The sequence below is a fragment of the Typha latifolia genome, chromosome 1 (assembly GCF_019914945.1).
Source record: "Typha latifolia isolate L0001 chromosome 1, TyphaL0001v2, whole genome shotgun sequence".
Lineage (NCBI taxonomy): Eukaryota > Viridiplantae > Streptophyta > Magnoliopsida > Poales > Typhaceae > Typha > Typha latifolia.
Window position 1 is genome coordinate 20,859,342 of NC_133086.1, and position 18,865 is coordinate 20,878,206.

The 18,865-nt window shown below is 39.2% G+C and overlaps 4 protein-coding genes across 8 annotated transcripts; 2 read left to right on the forward strand and 2 right to left on the reverse strand.

Annotated features, from left to right (window-relative positions):
- Nucleotides 1-204: 204 nt before the first annotated feature.
- On the reverse strand, nucleotides 205-2,311 carry LOC140792163 (ethylene-responsive transcription factor RAP2-13-like). Its single transcript, XM_073143007.1, has one exon. It carries the CDS (start codon nucleotides 1,579-1,581, stop codon nucleotides 535-537), a length of 1,047 nt encoding a protein of 348 aa, XP_072999108.1. The 5' UTR covers nucleotides 1,582-2,311; the 3' UTR covers nucleotides 205-534.
- Nucleotides 2,312-4,582: 2,271 nt separating this feature from the next.
- Nucleotides 4,583-11,203, reverse strand: LOC140792144 (uncharacterized WD repeat-containing protein C2A9.03-like). Of its 3 annotated transcripts, XR_012109694.1 has the most exons (11): nucleotides 11,059-11,203; nucleotides 10,690-10,945; nucleotides 10,426-10,593; nucleotides 9,634-9,720; nucleotides 6,315-6,449; nucleotides 6,005-6,115; nucleotides 5,828-5,919; nucleotides 5,652-5,757; nucleotides 5,471-5,557; nucleotides 4,911-5,383; nucleotides 4,583-4,829 (listed from the first exon to the last, which is right to left on the reverse strand). XR_012109694.1 is itself a non-coding variant. In XM_073142987.1 (10 exons), the coding sequence occupies exons 2-10, from the start codon at nucleotides 10,837-10,839 to the stop codon at nucleotides 4,970-4,972; spliced, it is 1,350 nt and encodes a 449-aa protein (XP_072999088.1). In that variant the 5' UTR covers nucleotides 10,840-10,945; nucleotides 11,059-11,203; the 3' UTR covers nucleotides 4,583-4,969. The 3 variants fall into 3 exon arrangements, 2 of the variants coding, with proteins under 2 accessions (XP_072999088.1, XP_072999097.1); XM_073142987.1 differs by having other exon boundaries at nucleotides 4,583-5,383; XM_073142996.1 differs by having other exon boundaries at nucleotides 4,583-5,383; nucleotides 10,690-10,843; nucleotides 11,059-11,177.
- Nucleotides 11,204-11,911: 708 nt separating this feature from the next.
- On the forward strand, nucleotides 11,912-14,494 carry LOC140795984 (uncharacterized). 2 transcript variants are annotated; one of them, XM_073148819.1, is made up of 5 exons: nucleotides 11,912-12,081; nucleotides 12,537-13,234; nucleotides 13,380-13,433; nucleotides 13,567-13,751; nucleotides 14,169-14,494. In XM_073148819.1, exons 2-5 carry the CDS (start codon nucleotides 12,565-12,567, stop codon nucleotides 14,253-14,255), a joined length of 996 nt encoding a protein of 331 aa, XP_073004920.1. In that variant the 5' UTR covers nucleotides 11,912-12,081; nucleotides 12,537-12,564; the 3' UTR covers nucleotides 14,256-14,494. The 2 variants fall into 2 exon arrangements, with proteins under 2 accessions (XP_073004920.1, XP_073004930.1); XM_073148829.1 differs by lacking the exon at nucleotides 11,912-12,081 and having other exon boundaries at nucleotides 12,436-13,234.
- A 1,120-nt stretch (nucleotides 14,495-15,614) lies between these two features.
- On the forward strand, nucleotides 15,615-18,804 carry LOC140790631 (elongation factor 1-alpha). Of its 2 annotated transcripts, none has more exons than XM_073140789.1 (3): nucleotides 15,615-15,748; nucleotides 16,932-17,421; nucleotides 17,524-18,804. In XM_073140789.1, exons 2-3 carry the CDS (start codon nucleotides 16,960-16,962, stop codon nucleotides 18,403-18,405), a joined length of 1,344 nt encoding a protein of 447 aa, XP_072996890.1. In that variant the 5' UTR covers nucleotides 15,615-15,748; nucleotides 16,932-16,959; the 3' UTR covers nucleotides 18,406-18,804. The 2 variants fall into 2 exon arrangements, with proteins under 2 accessions (XP_072996890.1, XP_072996898.1); XM_073140797.1 differs by having other exon boundaries at nucleotides 15,629-15,748; nucleotides 16,944-17,421.
- Nucleotides 18,805-18,865: the final 61 nt, after the last annotated feature.

The window sequence follows — 18,865 nt, forward strand, 5'->3', positions numbered from 1 at the left end:
AAAGGGTTATTATTGCTTTTGAGTTCAAGATACAAATTTTAGCATGCCAATTGTTTAGATTTATGAGCATAAGGAGGAGTTGTGCGAGAGGTGCAAAATCTACTTGGTATGATGCCTCCCCAATTTCCTAGAGACCCTAGAAAAGAGTTTCTAGAAATAATATTAGTTGAATTGGCTCCTCATCAAAACCAAACATTAAAAACATGCACCATAAAGAATAGTACTCATAACAGAATAGATCACATAATTACAAAGCTTAAAGGACACTTACAATTACACCAAAAACATAACAATATTTCCTAGTTACATAACTCACTGGTGATGCTAAGAAAAAATGAGCAGCATACCAGGAGGAGAGATAATTAATAAGGAAGACATACAATGAAGACACTAACAGATTTCCCCCCACTTCTACCTAAAACCTCTTCCAATAGCTGAGCAAATGTCTAAAATCCCACTTGCACTCGCCACTGGAGTAATAATAATACTAAACATAATAACAACACAAACACAAACTATTTTATATATACTAATCTACGAGAGAATCGAATCCCAGTCGATCTCCCAAGATGGATACTTGCGCAGCACAAAGCTCTCGGATTCATCCCACGGCACCTCACTGAAGTCCAGATTCTGCATCTCCGACGCCGGGGACGACCCCGACGACGAGTCCTCGCCCTCGGAGGAGACCTCAGACTCGGGCAAGGGTTCGCCGCCGGAGGGGGCGGGGTCGGCGGCCTTCTTGGAGGAGGAATTGGTAAGAGCGGCCGTCCCCTGTTTCGACGAATTGGCCAAGCTCTGGCAAATGGCTTGGAGCTTCGCGTCCACAGAGGAGGGCAGAGGACCGGCGCCGACGTTACTGTGCCGGAGGTTTGGGAAGTTGAGCCGCGCGAAGTCACCGCGGAGCTTGAATGCGGCCTGGTCGTAGGCCAGCGCGGCCTCCTCGGCGGTGTCGAACGTACCGAGCCAGAGGCGCGTCCGGTTCTTGGGCAGGCGGATCTCGGCGACCCACTTGCCCCAGTGGCGCTGCCGGACGCCGCGGTAGAGCTTCGTCGGCTTCGGCGGCGCCGGAGTTGCCGCCGGCGAAGCGGCGTGCTTCATCGCCTGCGGCCTCGGGCCGAGGAAGCGGTGGTGGGGTTGGTTCTGCAACTGCCTAAGGCTCTGCTGCTGCTGCTGCTGCTGCTGGAAATGGAATTGATATTGGATTTGCTGGATTTGAGCAGGACTAAGATGGGTGAGCCCAATTGGGTTCAGGCGATCCAGGGGAAGGAAGCCATGGGGGACCATGTTGGTAGTAGTGGATGTGGAGGGGGAGGAATAGTCCAAGATGGCATTTTGATGAGTGAAGGATGGAGTATAGGTGGAGGAAGAGGAGGAGAGGGGGTAAGAGTAAGAAGAAGAGGAGGGAGAAGGGGAAGAGAAAGATGGGTTGGTCTCAAGAGTGGTGATTTGAGAAGAAGGGGAAGGTGAGGAAGGTGAAGCATCTTTTATAAAAGGTTCAAGTGCTTTCATGAGCTCCTCACTGAAGGGATCCGGAGAGAATACTGACTGGCTATTATACATATCTATAGCTGCAGCCATGTAATCTTATAGAGTGCAGAGAAGGAGAAGAAGGAAAGATCCAAAAGGAGAGGTTTTTTTTTTGTTATTTTTTTTCTTAAAGAGAAAAATAGTGGAAGAGTGTTAATACCCACTTGGTTCCCAAACAAAACAAGAGAAGAGCAAATGGGTAAGCTAGAGAAGAAAAAGAAAATCTAAAGAAAGAGGTTTGATTTAAAAGATGGCCTCTTTGGATCTACCAAGAAGAAGCTACAAGCAACCTAAAGGGTATTGAAAAACAACCCTCTTGGCTGATTAAAGTCTAAGAAATAGAGGATAATTAATGGTTTAAGAAGATTAAAAACCCAGAAGAGAAAAAAGGGCTCTGGATCTCTGTTCTACAATCTTTGGTTCCCTTACAAATTTTCTTTTAAAAAAACTTATTTTAAGACTTCCTTTTTTTTGCTCTAATAAACCAAAAAAAGGACCTCAAAAACCAAGTTTTTCTTTTCCTTCTAACAGAGACAACGATTGCAGAGAAGGATTCAGAGAAGAGGAGACGAGAGGAGAGTCTTAAGAGACCAGAGAACAATACCTTTAACTTGCTTCGAAGGGATCACTCAGCCTCACCGAAATGGAGGGTGATGGGTGGCTTAAGCTTTGAGGGTGGAGGTTGCTCTCTGGAGAAGAAGTAGAGCACTAATGGGGTGTTTATATAACGCCGTGGCCCTCCGTTTTACTTCTTTAATCCCATGATTATATTAACCTAATTATCCTCTTAGTTAACACGCGAAGTCCCCTTCCTGAAATCGTCATCTTAATATACCACCAAGCCAATCAGAGAGCTCCTACCAATCACGGACGAACACGTGTTCTTAGTTCATAGGCAGCTGTCCTGAAAACTACTGGCTGGTGTCGTTTCAGGACACGCGTCGCGGTAGTACTGGGTGCTCGATATGTTGACCGCATTTAGTGAACTGCTCTCTCTCTCTCTCTCTCTCTCTCTCTCTCGTAGCTCCAGGGCCTCCTCCCCCTTACAAATATTTCTTAAGGTGATTAAAGTGATAATTAGATATTAGGTAAGATAATGGTAAAGACTTAAGAGTGAGGTAAAGTGTGCGAGTGTGAGGACGAGGGCTCGCGGATTGCGGCGCGTGCGAAGCCTTGGATTCTACGGAAGCATACACTAAATGCCAAAATCTTTCTTCCACTTTCCACGCCTGCATCTATTCTACCAAAGACTTAACCCTAACCCTAAACCCTAACCTCGAGTCCCTATTCTTATTTTAATAGCATCACTCAAAGTTACACGGTTACAACATTTATTACGCCGTTAATCTCCTGCTTACTATAAAACACCGCGATTCGCTCTAAACTTTAACGTCGGTAACCTAACCCGAGTTAGGTTCATGGAGAAGGACCCAAATCCAACTCCTTAGACTTCTAATCGAAGCCAACTTGGTCAAAAAGGCGTGGGTCCCAAAATGATCTCTTCCCTCTCAAGCAACCATTTTGCCTTTCTTTGTTGCCAAAGCCGTCGGATACGTAACACCTCTCCAGACGACAAAAGGCCACCACTCCCGTTATCTAAATGTCATTTGCTAAAGATACGATACATCTAACCATTTTTTTTAATATATATATATATATATATATATAAACTAATTAAATTAAATATTTCTAAGTTTAAAACCTCTGTAAATCTATCTATCTTATCTAATGTAAGATTAGATGGGTTAGGTTAAAAATTAACGTTAAAGTGGTTGTTGTTGGTACTTGGTAGTTGCGTAACATTTATTATTATTTGTAGGTTGGGTGGAATCTGGGACGCGTTCAGACGCGTGATGGTGTAACATAACAGGCTGAGGAGTGTGTACTATAAACCGCGTGGGACTGAGAAAAGCAACAGAGAAGCACATGGGTGCTGTCTCAGCTTGCCTCTGTTAATGGAAATGTGATTTGAAACTTTATGATGGGTTTGAATTCTCTGTGTCCGGCCAATGAATGCGCACGTACTCAAGTCGCTAAGTTGAGCTACAATTGCATATGCCCTGTTCATATTGTGTTGGATGAGGTGCGTGCATTTGAGGTCTGACCATTCGTTTGCGTGGTTAGTTGAAGGTTGAGTAGATATCTTCAAAGATTGAGAGCTTACTGACGATCCTTGAGACAAGGACCTTCATCTGTGCTCAATATTGCTGCGCTTCTTTTCTAACTACGTCCTTGTGAAATAATTTCTTCTCTTCTCTCTCTCTTTAATTTTTTAAAAAAATTCTTCTTCTTATAAGTAGAATCAGATTAGATGAATACCATCAAGATTTGAGCTGTGAGATAATTTAATCTCACGAGTTAGTGTCACCTATTAAAGAACTAGCAGGTGATGATATCTCCGAGGATGGGAGTTCAGAAGCTCTTGCTTCGGAATGATCGATGCATTTCTAGCCCGATTATTCTACGAAGCTCCTATCGGTCAAGAAAGGAGATGAAAACCGCATAAATGTCCGATTCGATAGTAAGATGCGACAAATAAAATTTTGGAGGTAATGTAGAAAATTAAGCATGTATCTCATATGTGCACCTCTTGCTCTCTTGAATGGAAAAAAATATCACGGAACTCGGCCATCAGCATCTGATGCGACTCATGAACGAAAATTATGCAAGACTCGGTCATGGAATTATTGGAGTAGAAAGGGCAATTAAAATTTTGATAGATGACCAGAAATGAAGGGAGAAGAAAAAAATAAATAAAAGAAGCGATGTAGACCTTTGCTAAAAGCATGACATTAGCACATAATGGAAAAGATACCCTTTTTCTGTTGACATTTTTTTTTGTGAAGCCAATCGCGAGATTGTGTCGCGAAACTTTAGGATTGGGAATGTATATGTCGACCACACAACGATTGGCGATGGATCTATAGCTTTTAAGCTACCATCTCATTCTTGAGTGTTCCCATCCATTCTAACAATCTATCAGAAGAATAACAAGAAACTGAGGACAAGAAAAAAAGAAAAAAAAGAAAAAAAAGGAATCAGCACATACATGTTTATCAACCGGGGAAAAAAGAAAAAAAAATATTACAGCATAATCTACAAACAACAATTGCTGACATGAGCTATATACAGTAGGCTTGCAAATTCTGCAAATACATTGGTAATTGATATACGGAAACATATCTCCACCAACACAGTGAGGAAATTGAGAAAAGAATGCACAAGGAGGATCTCGTGTAAAAAGAAAAGCTCCTTCATATGACTGTTACAGACATCTGGAAGAGGCTTCCTGTGCTGCACTGCGATATCAAAGCAATCCTCAGCATCTCTTCTCAAAAGCTAAAAGAACACTCAGAACCTTAGTGATAACACTAACTTGCCTTTAATCAAACCAATTAAACCGTGACCAAAGGATCCACTCACTGTGGGATGGGCTTTATCACAAGTAGTAGTCCATGTACTGATACTGGTGCCTCCTATTAAACTCTAGTAGACATCCAAAAGTACGGTCGGCGACGCCTACAAAGAGAGCCTCTGTATCGGGGCTGAAGGCCACACCAGCTATCTCCCCAAACAAATCAATCTCTTGGGCCTTGTCATAACCAGCCTTAACATCATATATATGAACAAAGTCAGCTGGCTGTGCTATAGACATGAAACACCCATCTGACGAGAATTTAATACCCCGTATTGCTCCCATCCTTCCCCTGAGTGTCATCAAGGATTCTGAAAGTTTTCTAATATCCCACAACCTGCATGTTGTGTCTTGATTACCAGTGGCTAAGATATGTCCATCGGGGTGCCAAGCAGATGCAAAGGAATAGTCCAAGTGACCTTTCAGAGTTCCAATTGCCTACAATATACACAGGAAAATGCAGAAGATGAGGTTGTTAGATCACAAATATCAACCAGATTGACATGAAAATAGAAATGCACTTACCTTCCCTGTATTAGAATCTGCTACTAAACAATTCACATCATCCCCAAGGACAGCAAGGAGCTTACCGTCTGGGCTGACGGAAGTACTCTGGAGATAAAAACCAGTACCACCAAATTAACAACAGAAGAGAAGTCCAAAGTCTACTATATCTGACAGGTCATAGATGGTCCATGCTACTTACATTAACAGACCACGGAAATATATACTGATTGATTAGGTTGAAGTTTGTGACGTCAAAGATCCTCACATGGCAATCATTGTTTGCCGTCATCAATGAAGTAGAGCCACTATAGAGAGTTGTTAGATCGCATTTTTAACAAAATACCTAGATTAGCTAACCAATAAATCAGTTCTTACTTTGAATTTTGATAGATCTCCACCGAATTAGTGATGGCATTCTCATCATCAGTTACCCTTGTACTGAAGATTACTCCAGGTTGATTCAGATACTGAAAAAAAGCAATAGTATGCTTTGTAAGGTGTTGCAAAACGTGGGGAAAGAATAGAAAGCCATCTTTCAAAATTCTACTTCACCTTACAAATAAGCTCCCCTTGAAATCCACCAGCTACCATTAAGTTATCTTTTACAGTCATTGTGCTAATCTGGACCCTTGAGACAGATTGCAATAAAGAACCATGGCGCCTCTGAAGAACAATTAGCAATGAATTGAGTGATGAAAGAAGATAAAAGAAAAAATAACACCCAAATGCACTGCTTGTATATATATATATATAATTATATATATATATATATATATATATATATATAGAGAGAGAGAGAGAGAGAGAGAGAGAGAGAGAGAGAGAGAGAGAGAGAGAGAGAGAGAGAGAGAGAGAGAGAAACCTGCGCTGGTATAATTTGTCCAGCTACATTGAGTACTTCAGTGTTAGTTTGCTGCAATGAAGACCAATGATTAACCGAATACCTCTGGGTCATGTAGATATCATGTTTCGATGTTGCCCATAGCAGATTCCTCAGCTGCAAGACAACCCAGTCAGAAAACTTGGTAGCAATTTGCATAATTTAAGGAGGGAAAATATAAAATATCATCATATTATATATATGATTAAACCGCCATGAAACATGTTAGTTCCCCCTATTAAATGATCATCCAAAATGTATCAGGTTTAGATGTAGACACAAGACTATCTTAATAAACCAGCCTTTGTTCGTCAATTTCTTATCCAAAAGTTCAGTGCTGAAGGCCACCATAACGCACATAGCCCTTCAAATAATTGCACTGATCTTGGGTTCTAAATCCGTTCACTGAAACCAATGCATAGATCCAATATGGGCATGATTATAGTTGATAAGCAAACAAATGATGGCAACTAATTTTCTCCTGGGGTTTTATATGTAAGAGAAAAAGAAAACATCGAATTATATATATATATATATATATATATAGCATACACACATATGAAGACATATTTGACATGTGGAGGACCTAATAGTGATGATCATGACTGGTCTCACATGTCCCATGGAAATGGAATGATTTTCTGTAATGGACAAGGATCCTGATTAATGATTTATTGACGACACAAAAGGAACAGTCGATAAAATAGTTGAGCCAAGAAACAAACTCCATCTTCATAAAAGATCAAGGTATGACGTGGTTAACCAAATAAAACTCAAGATTCCCAGAGCTGTTCAAACTCTTTGGAGCTGTTTATTGATGCTTTTAAACCTGTTGCAGTAATGAAAGGGCACCACTACTGGGTTAAGCCCTGTTCTTCATGAATAACTGCTCTTAATCATAAATTTAGCTCACATTACTCTCAAAAACATACAGAATGAGGTATAGTGGCGTGTAGGTTCCAAGTTTCAACAGTTTGAACTTCGAAGCATTGGTATATTTAGATACCTTGAGTCAAGGAGAGAAACTCGGCATTTTTTCAACGGGCAGCAACTAATTCTAAACTATTAAGTCAAAAACTGTGCTGCAGATTGTATCAAGTTCTATATCTCATAAAGCATAGCAATCATGTATTATGAAGACAGCATTGGATGAACCAATTAGATGCAATGTCCAGGATTACAAATCTCTAACGAATAGGCATAAGTAATAATGGCCTTTGTTCTATATTGACATAATTCCAAAAGTACACCAGAAAAATATTCTGGAAGTTGTCTGGATAAACCAAAGAAGAAAATTTTCCAAACAAATGTTATTTAGCCTAATTAGATGTTATTTTCTACTCTTCCATTTATTCCAGAGATTTGCAAGCACAAGATCAAGTATAGATACATCATGCTTCATTCAACTCCAAATAAGATGTGAAGTCTAAAATCTAAAGCAGACAGATCGGTAGAACAAAGTGTGCTGTGCAGAGACGAGAACAAGAACACTACCAAGTAATTGCTAACTCAACATAAATTATATTTCCAATGAAAAGGGAAGCTACATATTATTGCACACTTATTTCACATAGGAAAATAACTAAATTCCATTTTGATAAGTTAAATTGTATACTATTCCATGATACCAGAGATGGCATTACCAGTTCAAAATCATGCAGAAATAAGAATTAACATGGCCTCCTATATCCATAACACCTACAAATAAAGACGCATTCAGGAGGCCTAATGAGTGCATGGTATACAGCCCATTATGCTGTATGGAAAGAAAGTCCATATCACATCATGTAGTACATTGCTTTAATGCTGATAAAACATGTTATAAAGTAGCCTGCTGCAGTACTACTAACTGCTAACCAAAATGCATGGATGTCGAGGGCGACATGAGATGGTTATAAGTTAAAAAAAGCGTATCAAGGTCTAGAAAGCAACATCAACTGGAAGTAACTAGTACTTGATACAGTTGTTCAGACAACCATCACAAAATTTAAAATTCATTTTCTATTTTCATCTATTCAAGGATATATATTTGTGTGCTGAAGCTTGTGATGAAAGGACGTCAAGTGCTAACATATAATAACATCTGAGTTAACATCTAATTGCCTCATTATGAGGAAGTGTTCTTCTGAAGAAGCTAATAGTTTTAAAACGAAGTAAAACATAGTAGGCAAGAGACCTATTCAAAAAGAAATCTACGTTAGACAACATTGTCAAAAAGAAGCAAAGTGTAGCCAGGATAACTAAAATTTGAATCAAACACTGATTGCACAGAAGAAACGTGACTATAAAAAAGAGGCAAAGAGGCAAAGACAGAACTAAGCTGGTGAAGACAAGTGAAAAACAGGTAGAAACATTTGGAAAAACCACTGAGAAACAACAATTGAACTAGTGTGAAAATAGTGCCATTTGCTCCACAAAAAATTATTGAAGTTCCCCCATGTTTCCTTGCATTTTCAGTTAGTTTTCTTAGTCACCCGTATTTTGAGTGGCCATGTCTGGTGGCTCTTAAAGACATCTTGGATGGTGAGAACTCTTTGCTTCAGAGGAACTTCCCAGCAGATTACAGTGACGAGCATATACTTAGAAACTTAGAATAGCTGAGACTTAGATAAGCCATAGAGAAGAATATTTAACCAATGTAAATCTATTCGGAACTAGTGATTGCCTAACAAAATTCAAGAACTGATGCTCAGGAGCACTATCCTTTATGAGAATTAACCTATTTAATGGACAGATTAGATGGCCATGTAACACATAATTAATTTAAAAATTACCTGCAAAACTATAAGATTTCAAATAAAGAACAAAAATGTCTTGCCACACAATATGTAAAGCTAGTCTGGGGAAGAAGACAACTTTCTACCCAAATTTAGCATCTATAAAGATTAGATCCTTTTTGCTAGTACGACAGTACTTCAACAAATACCCAAGCAAGAACAAAATAAGTGGCCTTTAAGATTTGCTAAACTAAATATATATAGCCATTGGTTCTCCCAACTCGCACATCAATACATTTGCATTGAAGATTTCATATTCTACTGTACTCAGTAAGAAAATGAAACTAAACCAGCCAACATTCCTTGTTCCTATTAGGACTTCCATGTTTTTCATTTCCTCACTCACATTTAAGAAAAATTCCGATAATGATAGTATGTTTTGACCAGCAAAGTGTCCTATAGAGAATAAAGAATTTTTACACCACATAAAGCTGTTTAATATATTCCTTTCAATAAACCAATCATAGACCACATAGCTAGACAATATCGACTCAATTGGAAGAAATACAGGAGAAGATTTGCACCTGGAAATGTACAATTGATGGATTGACAAGCCTTGTGTTGTACTGGAAATAGTAGAAAGTGCTCCCTTTATCCACCTGCTTGCACTCCTGTAATAAATGGGTACGGAACAAACCATTAGATAAACCTAATAGCAACTTATAATTTGTGTCTTCTATGAAGGTGTTTGATACTTAAAATATCAATATACTATAATACTACATTAATAAGAAGAAAAGGCAGTGCAGTCATAAATGGAACCATGAGGCCCGTGTTTCAGAGTGATCTAACCATGGAAATGTTTTTTACATTGCACTAGGTGTAACCAAGTATATTTGCTGTAAGCGCTCATAAATTTTCACCAGAATTGTCCTCCCAACAACCATTCTTCTTTAGCTGAATTCGTAGCAATTCATTAAAAGATTTATTGCATTCCTTACATCTTTGTTCTAGGGAATTACACAATAGTTAGGAGAAAACACCATCTCAAATTTGCACCAACACTTTGTTAGCTTCAAAATCACTACCAATGGTGAAAAATACTTTATAATAGTTAGGGACACCTGCTAAGTTCACCTATCATGGCACTACCACTATTCACAAGATGAGGGATGAGAATTTAGCAAAAGCTCAAATCGTATTATCAACAAATTAAATTGACAGCAGATCCAAGTACTCTTACAAACTCCAATTCTAGTCAAATTGCTCATTAATAACCCTAAAAACCCAAATCCTCTGAAGCCATAAATCTTCTTATAATAAAAAAACTAAAAGCAGCCCATCTTACAAAATCCCCTAACTATTTAGTAGCTGACCTTCTCCAATTGGTCCCGAGGGTGATAAAGGTTCTCATAATTCTTGTACCGCTCCAACCTGATCTCCCGGAACATATCCCTCGTGAAGCTCATCCTCTCCCAAGGTATCCCTTGAATGTCCTTGCCATTCTGAGCATCTAGGGCTGACGTGTCGGTTGCATGGCCGTCCTAAATAACAAACAATCAGAAATTAGGAAAAAAAAAAACTATGCTGCCTTCCCCACCAAAACTGTTTTTGCTTCAAATTGATCGTTATTAGATTACCAATTCGTCGTCCCCTTCGATTTCGATGCCCAAATCCCCTCCTTCTCTGTCTTGATCGTTGTCTTCAAATGGGTCGTCATCAATTTCGAAACCAATTATGCCGCCGAGCTCCATCATGTGATCCAATTCGTGGTTGACATACAACGCCATCCGGCTATTCCCGACCGTCCCAAATAGAATAAAACGGCAAACTTCTAAGCCCAAAGTGTCAGATTGGAACACGGAAAACTCAAATTCCGGCAAAATAGAAGACGAACTGCATAGTTTTGACGGATTCCGCAGATATAACAATATCAATATAAAATAAAAAAAATCCTCCAACAAACTCGGTAAACGAATCGCAACCACAAACCCTAGATTATAGCATACCTCGGGGTACGGCAAAGAACGGCGGGAAACGCGGGTTAGGTGAAGGCAGCCAGTGTTCAGTTCTTCGATTACCCAGCTCCCGAAACGCGTATCGATCTTCAGCGGAATCGAAACAACTGGGACCGGCAGAAAAAGTAACAGGGGAGAAGTGGAGGAGCTCCGACGAGGTATTTATAAAGATTGGGTGGTATAGATCCGCTGCACATGATGAATATCATACACGAAGCACATTGGTGCGTCAGACGGATACACGTGGGTGATTCCAGAGAATGGATCTCTTTAGTCTTTACTCGTGCATTTTTTGAGCAATATCTATTTCATTTTATTCACATCACTATACAAATAATTTATGGAATATGAATATAACTGAGTAATTATAGTTACTAAATCTTTTTTATTGTAGAAAATTCTCATACCCTTCTTCCAGATCAACTGGCTCATTCTTAGATAACTTTTCTCTTTAACCATTTATTTCATTCAATTATTGGAACAAAAATTCAAGTGAAAAAAGAAGTTTGAAAATCCCCCTAAGAAAAATATGATTACGAGTTGTAAATCAAATAAACCTTAAAATCAAGCAGTCATTTATAAATAGATTAAAAGTAAGAGAAAGGAAAATAGGTTACAAATAATTTGAATAAATCACAGTCGTTTATGATTATGGTTTACATGATGGAGATTAAATATGTAAACGTACACTATCTATTATTTTTATTTTTTTCACGTATGGTATCCTATTTATCTGTAGCAATTAAATGGATCCAGATGATTCCTTTTTTAAGATCACTAAGGATATGTTCAAATTCACTTTAAATAGGCTGCCATATTAGATCACCACTGGATCTCTCCAGTTATACTGGAGATGATCTGAATCGAAATCAAAATAGAGAATCGCGCGCTTCTCACGTTTCACTTACTTCGCTCAAGGCGCGTCCTTGCCCTCCCTCCTAATTTACATTCCAAAATCTTTCTCCCTCTCTTCTCTCTCTTTTCTCTCTCTCACCGGGGAGCGGCTCGCGGAAGGTAAGCGTCTCAGAATGCAATAGATCCTTTTAATTTCTAAAACGTTAGCCTTTTGTTATTGTTTGTTTTGGTGCTTCTTTGCGACCCAACTTTGATCGAGTTCGATTTATGCGTTTAAATCCTTTCGCATGCTTAGATCTGATGGATCTTTGCACGTTTCTATGATTTGTTTCTGTTTTGCTACGACCGGAGGAGGTCAGATCCGATCTTTGTGTGATGGATTTTTAGGGCTTATTCCTGGTGTTTGATCACCTTTATTTATCTTAAAATTAGCCCATATCTCTACTCAACGATGTCTTTTTATGTAGATCCATGCATATCTATAATTCCTTTTGCTGTCCAGCGGTCCTTTTTGTTAGTGTTAGCCTTTTCTTCTTTGAATTTCTGTTGCGACTTTTAGATTAATGCCGCAAGATTTGAAGGTATTTGAGAAATGGTGAAATCCCGTCTCCTAGGTTTTGTGGTCAGGATTGGACGGTTACGATGAATGGAAGGGATCCTGGTGATGAAGCTGCTGGAAGCCGTCGCGTTCTTGGTGACGTGACCAACATCCTTGGCAAGAGGCCATTATCTTTGGACTTGGAAGTTCCCATTACTGAGAACAAGATTGGAAGATACCAAGGGAGTTTGTCATGCGCAGATACTGTTTCAAAGTCGGAGTTTTACAGGAAGGTGGAGGCCATTATGAAAGGGAAGGAAAAAGTTGCTCCTTTGTCAGTAATTTCTGATAACGACTCCCAATGCAAGGGGAAACACAGTTTTGCAGATGCTAATCAGCAATTTTTGGATTGTCTATCTGGGCTTGGTGATAAAGTTAGAGAGTCAGTGCCAGAATCAGAAGAAGATTGTGAGGAAGATTATGAAACAGATAGCGGAGATTCTTTAAGGTGTGGTGTTCAAGGCGAAAGAGACAACAGCAGTTTGGACTTCCTTGGTAAATTGGAAGACAAGATGGAGGCTGAATGTCTGACTCAAGATCCAATGGGAAAATCAGGCATCTTAGGGTTCTTAAAGCCATCTGGCTCATTAGGCTTAAAAATGGTCGACGGACAGGGATCTTTGAATGTAAATGCTGATTTAAACAGTGAAAATATGGAGGAGGAAGGAAGCAATGATTCACATAAGTCATGTAAATGTTCTTTCTGTCTTAAAGGTATGTGTTATTTCTCCTTCGAACAATACCAGTTCTTATATTAAAGTTGCTATATAATGATAGGGAAAACTAACTGATAGTTCTTTTGACAATTAATTGTGCATTTTACAACTTACTGACTGTATGTTATATGTAATTCGGCTAGCTGCTTATATGTGGACAGACCTTCATTACCAGGATACTAGAGGTCGGCTTGCTGGTAAGCTCACTGCAAATAATTCTATATTTTGTAAAGTTGAATCTCTCGATTAGTTCTTTGCGGTTGCTGGAGACTGCACCTGTCCTGATTTGAATTTTGTATAGCTATTTGTTAATATATGGCCTTTCTCTAGCATTGAAGAGGAGTAGAAGATTTGCTAGGTTGTTGGAAGGGAAAAGTTATGGTCTTGAATACACTGCAAAGGCCCCTAGAAGTAGCTTAAAGCAATCTGCAGAAATGGAATTTGAACTCGTACAACACTGGAGGTCACTTTTCCTTCATACAGAGAATGTCCTTGTCCGTGAGACTGCACAGCTTGTAAGTCGTTTACTAAATTATATTCATCTGCTCCTGATGTCTGGTGGACTTTTTGATTTTTCTTTCCCTCTTTTTGGATCATGTCTTGAAATAAGTATTGCCAAGGCCTTAACTGGGAAAAGCAAGCTCGTTGCTTTGGTAATAGAATCATATATAAATTGTCTGGAAATCACTAAGAAAGTAACACACCTGAATGATGGCTGTAAGTTTTATATATGATTTGACACCTTAATGTAGGAGTATGACTGGATTTGTGGCTTGCTCAATTATATACTTGTGGCACAAAGAGGTCATTATTCATCAGAGTTTATTTATAGCCTCCAAGATATTGTTGGTTCTAGTTACTGAGTAGTTTACTTAGTAGTTATCATCCATACGTTTCTTACGAGACATACATCTTTTGTTTGTGTATGACAGCATTCCAGCCTTCTGAGGTTAAAGGATTTAAGAGAGAACTGCAAGAAGGATCTTGAGATGATTAGCACCATTTCTTTAGATAAATGAGAAGTGTTTACTCTGGAATCATTTGTAAGTTTGTTGTTCAGATATAACAGTAATTGTATGTTACGGGGAAGCAAGACATTTATCAAATCCGAGGATGTCAAGTAGGATCTAACCTTTCCTCTTGGCAAATTCTAGTTTTATCTGCTCGAGATTTGCCGGCACTTGTGTGTTGAATTCAGTCACGACCTGTCTGTTTACTTTAAAAAATTAATTACATTTTGCTCAATTAACTGTGTTAACTAAGCTTGAACTGTCAAGTACAAAACTCCCATTCTGGAGGTTTTTTATTTCACGCAGTAGATTATAGCATGTCTAATGGAATAACTCTATCTCGACCTTTGCAAATAGGTCTCATCATCAGACTCTGGTGGGTGTTTAAAGCTATCTTCATGCTTATTACTTCGTCATTTCTCATAGCAGCCAACCATTGTCACTAGATATTGGCATCTCCTAAAGGAGTCCAGATTATGCATGTAGTAGGTTTTCATCTTTTATAGATCTCATCTTTTTAATACATATCTCTGCCTCCGTAGGACTTGGTTCATCTTCATTGTTGTCTCCTCTGTCTATTAATTGGGCATTCTGTTTAACCCCAGTTATGCTAAATGGAACTCTTCGACTTTTACCAGCCTATTTGTTTTATAATTTGGTTGAAGTTCGTTGCTTTGTAAACTTATTATGTTTATAGAAGCTCATCTTTGCTCATTGAACCACATTCATTTTATTATGGCGATAGGTTCTTCTGATTCTTCTATTCTGCAGCATAATGGTGAATATTAATCCCATCACAAATCTTCTCTTCCGCAGCATAGAAACAACAAAAGTTTGGTTTCATACTGGGCTACGATAGTTTCTCTTGTACCTGCTAGCATTTGATCTTGACCTCTTGATCTATTCTCAAGGGAAAATGAGCTAGTGATAGTTGTAAGTACACAGAAAAGATGAATCAGTTTATTCTTTTTTCCCTCGGTGTTTTGTATCTTTTCTATCGGTGAGGACTATTATCTTTTATAAATTATGTATTCTTATACTAATCATAAGCAAAATGGAAGAGCTAGTCTTTCTGATAAATAAATTAGATAATTGAGTTAACCATATCTTATTTAAATTAGACACTACGAATCTAAATTATGTAAATATATAATATTAATATATATTTTTTTACTAAATATCAATTTCAATACTCAGGATAAAATTACTCGTAATCTCTATCATCGTAAAGGTCGAGTTACAACACTTCCTTATGAGCAAGTTTTAAACGTGCCTACTAATTACCCACCGATCAAGATTAGGCAAAACGCCGCCATTCGCAGCTTTCGTATGGCATATGACAAAACCACCCCCATAGATCAGGTAAAACTCTAGGGGCGTTTCAGTAATCGAGTTTTGGTATAAATACTCGTCACCGCCACTAGGGTTTCTCTCACTCCAGTTGCGGCTTTAGATTTTTTTTCTTGGAGCCTCGTCGTTCGATCTCTTCTTCTTTATCTTTGGTGAGATTTCGTCTCCTAGATTTCTCTCTTCTCATGGTTGAGCCTGTGTTACTATAATCTGTCATCCGTTTGGTTTGTCGTTAGATTCTCCAATTTCTTCTCTTTTAGATTTATATCAGAGTAGACATCGGAGTGCCCCGTATAATCTTTGGCCTTCTCGTAGTTTTTCTTGTTCTTAAATGTGTTCTTATTCTTTCAGATGTGCGTGTGAAGAATATTTAAATCTTTTTCCTCTGTGCGTATGCGGATGTTGCCATCTGTCTACTTCTAATGTGTATTTAAGGATATCGTAAGATTTTGGTGTCAAATGCGCTTGCTTGCCCGCCATCTGTAGATCAGCGTCTAGATCTCTTATCGGACATCTGATGCATGCAGTGTTATCTCATATATTGTTGTGCAGTAGTTTGTCCGAATGGATTGCAGCGTTTTAAGACAAGATCCGGTCTGGTGTAATAGTCATATTTATTACAATTTTCCTTTTTGACTGAATTGTTTTATTGAAGCTGTTTGAAGAAGGTGTGCACCCATCTTGTAAATTGGTAATTTTGTTAGTTTTTCTCTCAGTGATATGCAGTAAAGAACTAAATACTTGCAGTAGAAACAGTTGCAAAAGCTAAATATCCCACTTCTTATCCCTTACTAGATGCATATTTACATCCTATGGTGCTGAAGGAGAAAAGGAGGAATTTCTTAATGAGACATGTTAGTGTATCCTTGTAGCAATAAGTCCTCTAATGTTTTCCTCTGGTCAAATATATTTTGGTGAAAATTTGCTGTTGACATGTAACATTTTAACTATTGGCTTCATGTACGCCTGTTAATTATGTTTTTATCTGTTCTGGTTAATTTTTACCTTAATGTTTGTATTATTCCTCCTGGGGTTTATAGTGACTTGAATAGCTGTATTCTTCCACAAAAGGCTACCCATCTTAGATGCCATTCATTTTATTGGAATCTTTTATGGTCAATGACTTCCTTAGGAATCTTATTATCATGGCATCAGCTCCGGTGCATGAATTGTTCTAGAGTTCCTTCTTGGCTTATCTTTTTGGCTTCTTTCCCATTCTATTAGTGTTCTTTCTGGACTGGTGGTCTATTCGTGGTCCATCACAGAAATTGAGTGCATGTGCTGCGTGGTAGTGCCTATATTTTTATTCTGATTGGTAGTTTGTTTAATGTCCAGATCACTTTGCAGATTTTAGGTTGCAACGATGGGTAAGGAGAAGGTTCACATCAATATTGTGGTTATTGGCCATGTTGACTCTGGGAAGTCTACCACCACTGGTCATCTCATCTACAAACTTGGGGGTATTGATAAGCGAGTGATTGAGAGGTTTGAGAAGGAAGCAGCTGAGATGAACAAGAGGTCATTCAAGTACGCTTGGGTGCTTGACAAACTGAAGGCTGAACGAGAGCGTGGCATTACCATTGATATTGCTCTCTGGAAGTTTGAGACCACCAAATACTACTGCACTGTCATTGATGCTCCTGGCCATCGTGATTTTATCAAGAACATGATCACTGGAACTTCTCAGGCTGACTGTGCCGTCCTCATCATTGACTCCACGACTGGTGGTTTTGAAGCTGGAATTTCCAAGGATGGCCAGACTCGTGAACATGCTCTTCTTGCCTTCACTCTAGGAGTAAAACAGATGATATGCTGCTGTAACAAGGTGATGATATTATCTATCCATTGTGTTCTCTGGTAAATTCTCGTTCTTTGTAATTATCCTACCCTAGCATACTCATAACGATCGCAAATTATGTTTTGACAGATGGATGCCACCACACCCAAGTACTCAAAGGCAAGGTATGATGAAATCGTGAAGGAAGTCTCATCTTACCTTAAGAAGGTTGGCTACAACCCTGACAAGATCCCCTTTGTGCCAATCTCTGGGTTTGAAGGAGATAACATGATTGAGAGATCGACCAACCTTGACTGGTACAAGGGACCTACTCTGTTGGAAGCTTTGGACTTGATCCAAGAGCCCAAGCGTCCTACAGACAAGCCCCTTCGCCTTCCCCTGCAAGATGTTTATAAGATTGGAGGTATTGGTACCGTACCTGTTGGCCGTGTTGAGACTGGAGTCCTCAAGCCTGGCATGGTCGTCACTTTTGGTCCTACTGGCCTCACAACTGAAGTCAAGTCTGTTGAGATGCATCATGAGGCTCTCCAGGAGGCCCTTCCTGGGGATAATGTTGGGTTCAACGTGAAGAACGTCGCTGTAAAAGATTTAAAGCGTGGCTTTGTTGCCTCCAACTCCAAGGATGACCCTGCTAAGGGGGCTGCGAGTTTCACCTCGCAAGTTATCATCATGAACCACCCTGGTCAAATTGGCAATGGCTATGCTCCAGTGCTTGATTGCCACACATCTCACATTGCAGTCAAGTTTGCTGAGATCCTAACCAAGATAGATAGGCGGTCTGGCAAAGAACTTGAGAAGGAACCAAAGTTCTTGAAGAATGGAGATGCAGGGTTTGTGAAAATGATCCCGACTAAGCCTATGGTTGTGGAGACTTTCTCCGAGTACCCACCATTGGGTAGGTTTGCTGTCAGAGACATGAGGCAGACGGTTGCCGTGGGTGTCATCAAGAGCGTTGACAAGAAGGATCCTACTGGAGCCAAGGTTACCAAAGCAGCTCAGAAGAAGAAATGAACCGAGGAGAACTCTGCATCAGTTCGGTTTGGAGTATTTAGCAGTCGTAGTGTTGTGTGTCCTTGTCGCGATGAGTCTATCATTAATAAGGTATCTGGTGTCTGGATGCAGAACTGGGTGCTTGATCGGCGGTGGCATTCTTGAAGGTAGGTGTCCTATTTTCTTGTTTTGCATTGTCCAAGACTATTTAGAGTCGCAGCTGAGTTTGTCTGTTAGGGTGGGAATGCTTGTTATCATTTGCACCCTTTATGAGTGAATTTGAGTATTACTAAATAAAATGTGTTTGGACTCCAATTAAGACCATTGTTGTTAAGCAGTGGCCAATAAGTGCCGATGTGATAATGTTTGTATAATTGGTGGTTTCTGGTATTAAGACATTCTTAAGATTTTCTTTTTTCACTGTGGTCCTACAAGATGGTGATGAAATTTCTCTAATTATTTGAAGTCTAGCTATGATTAC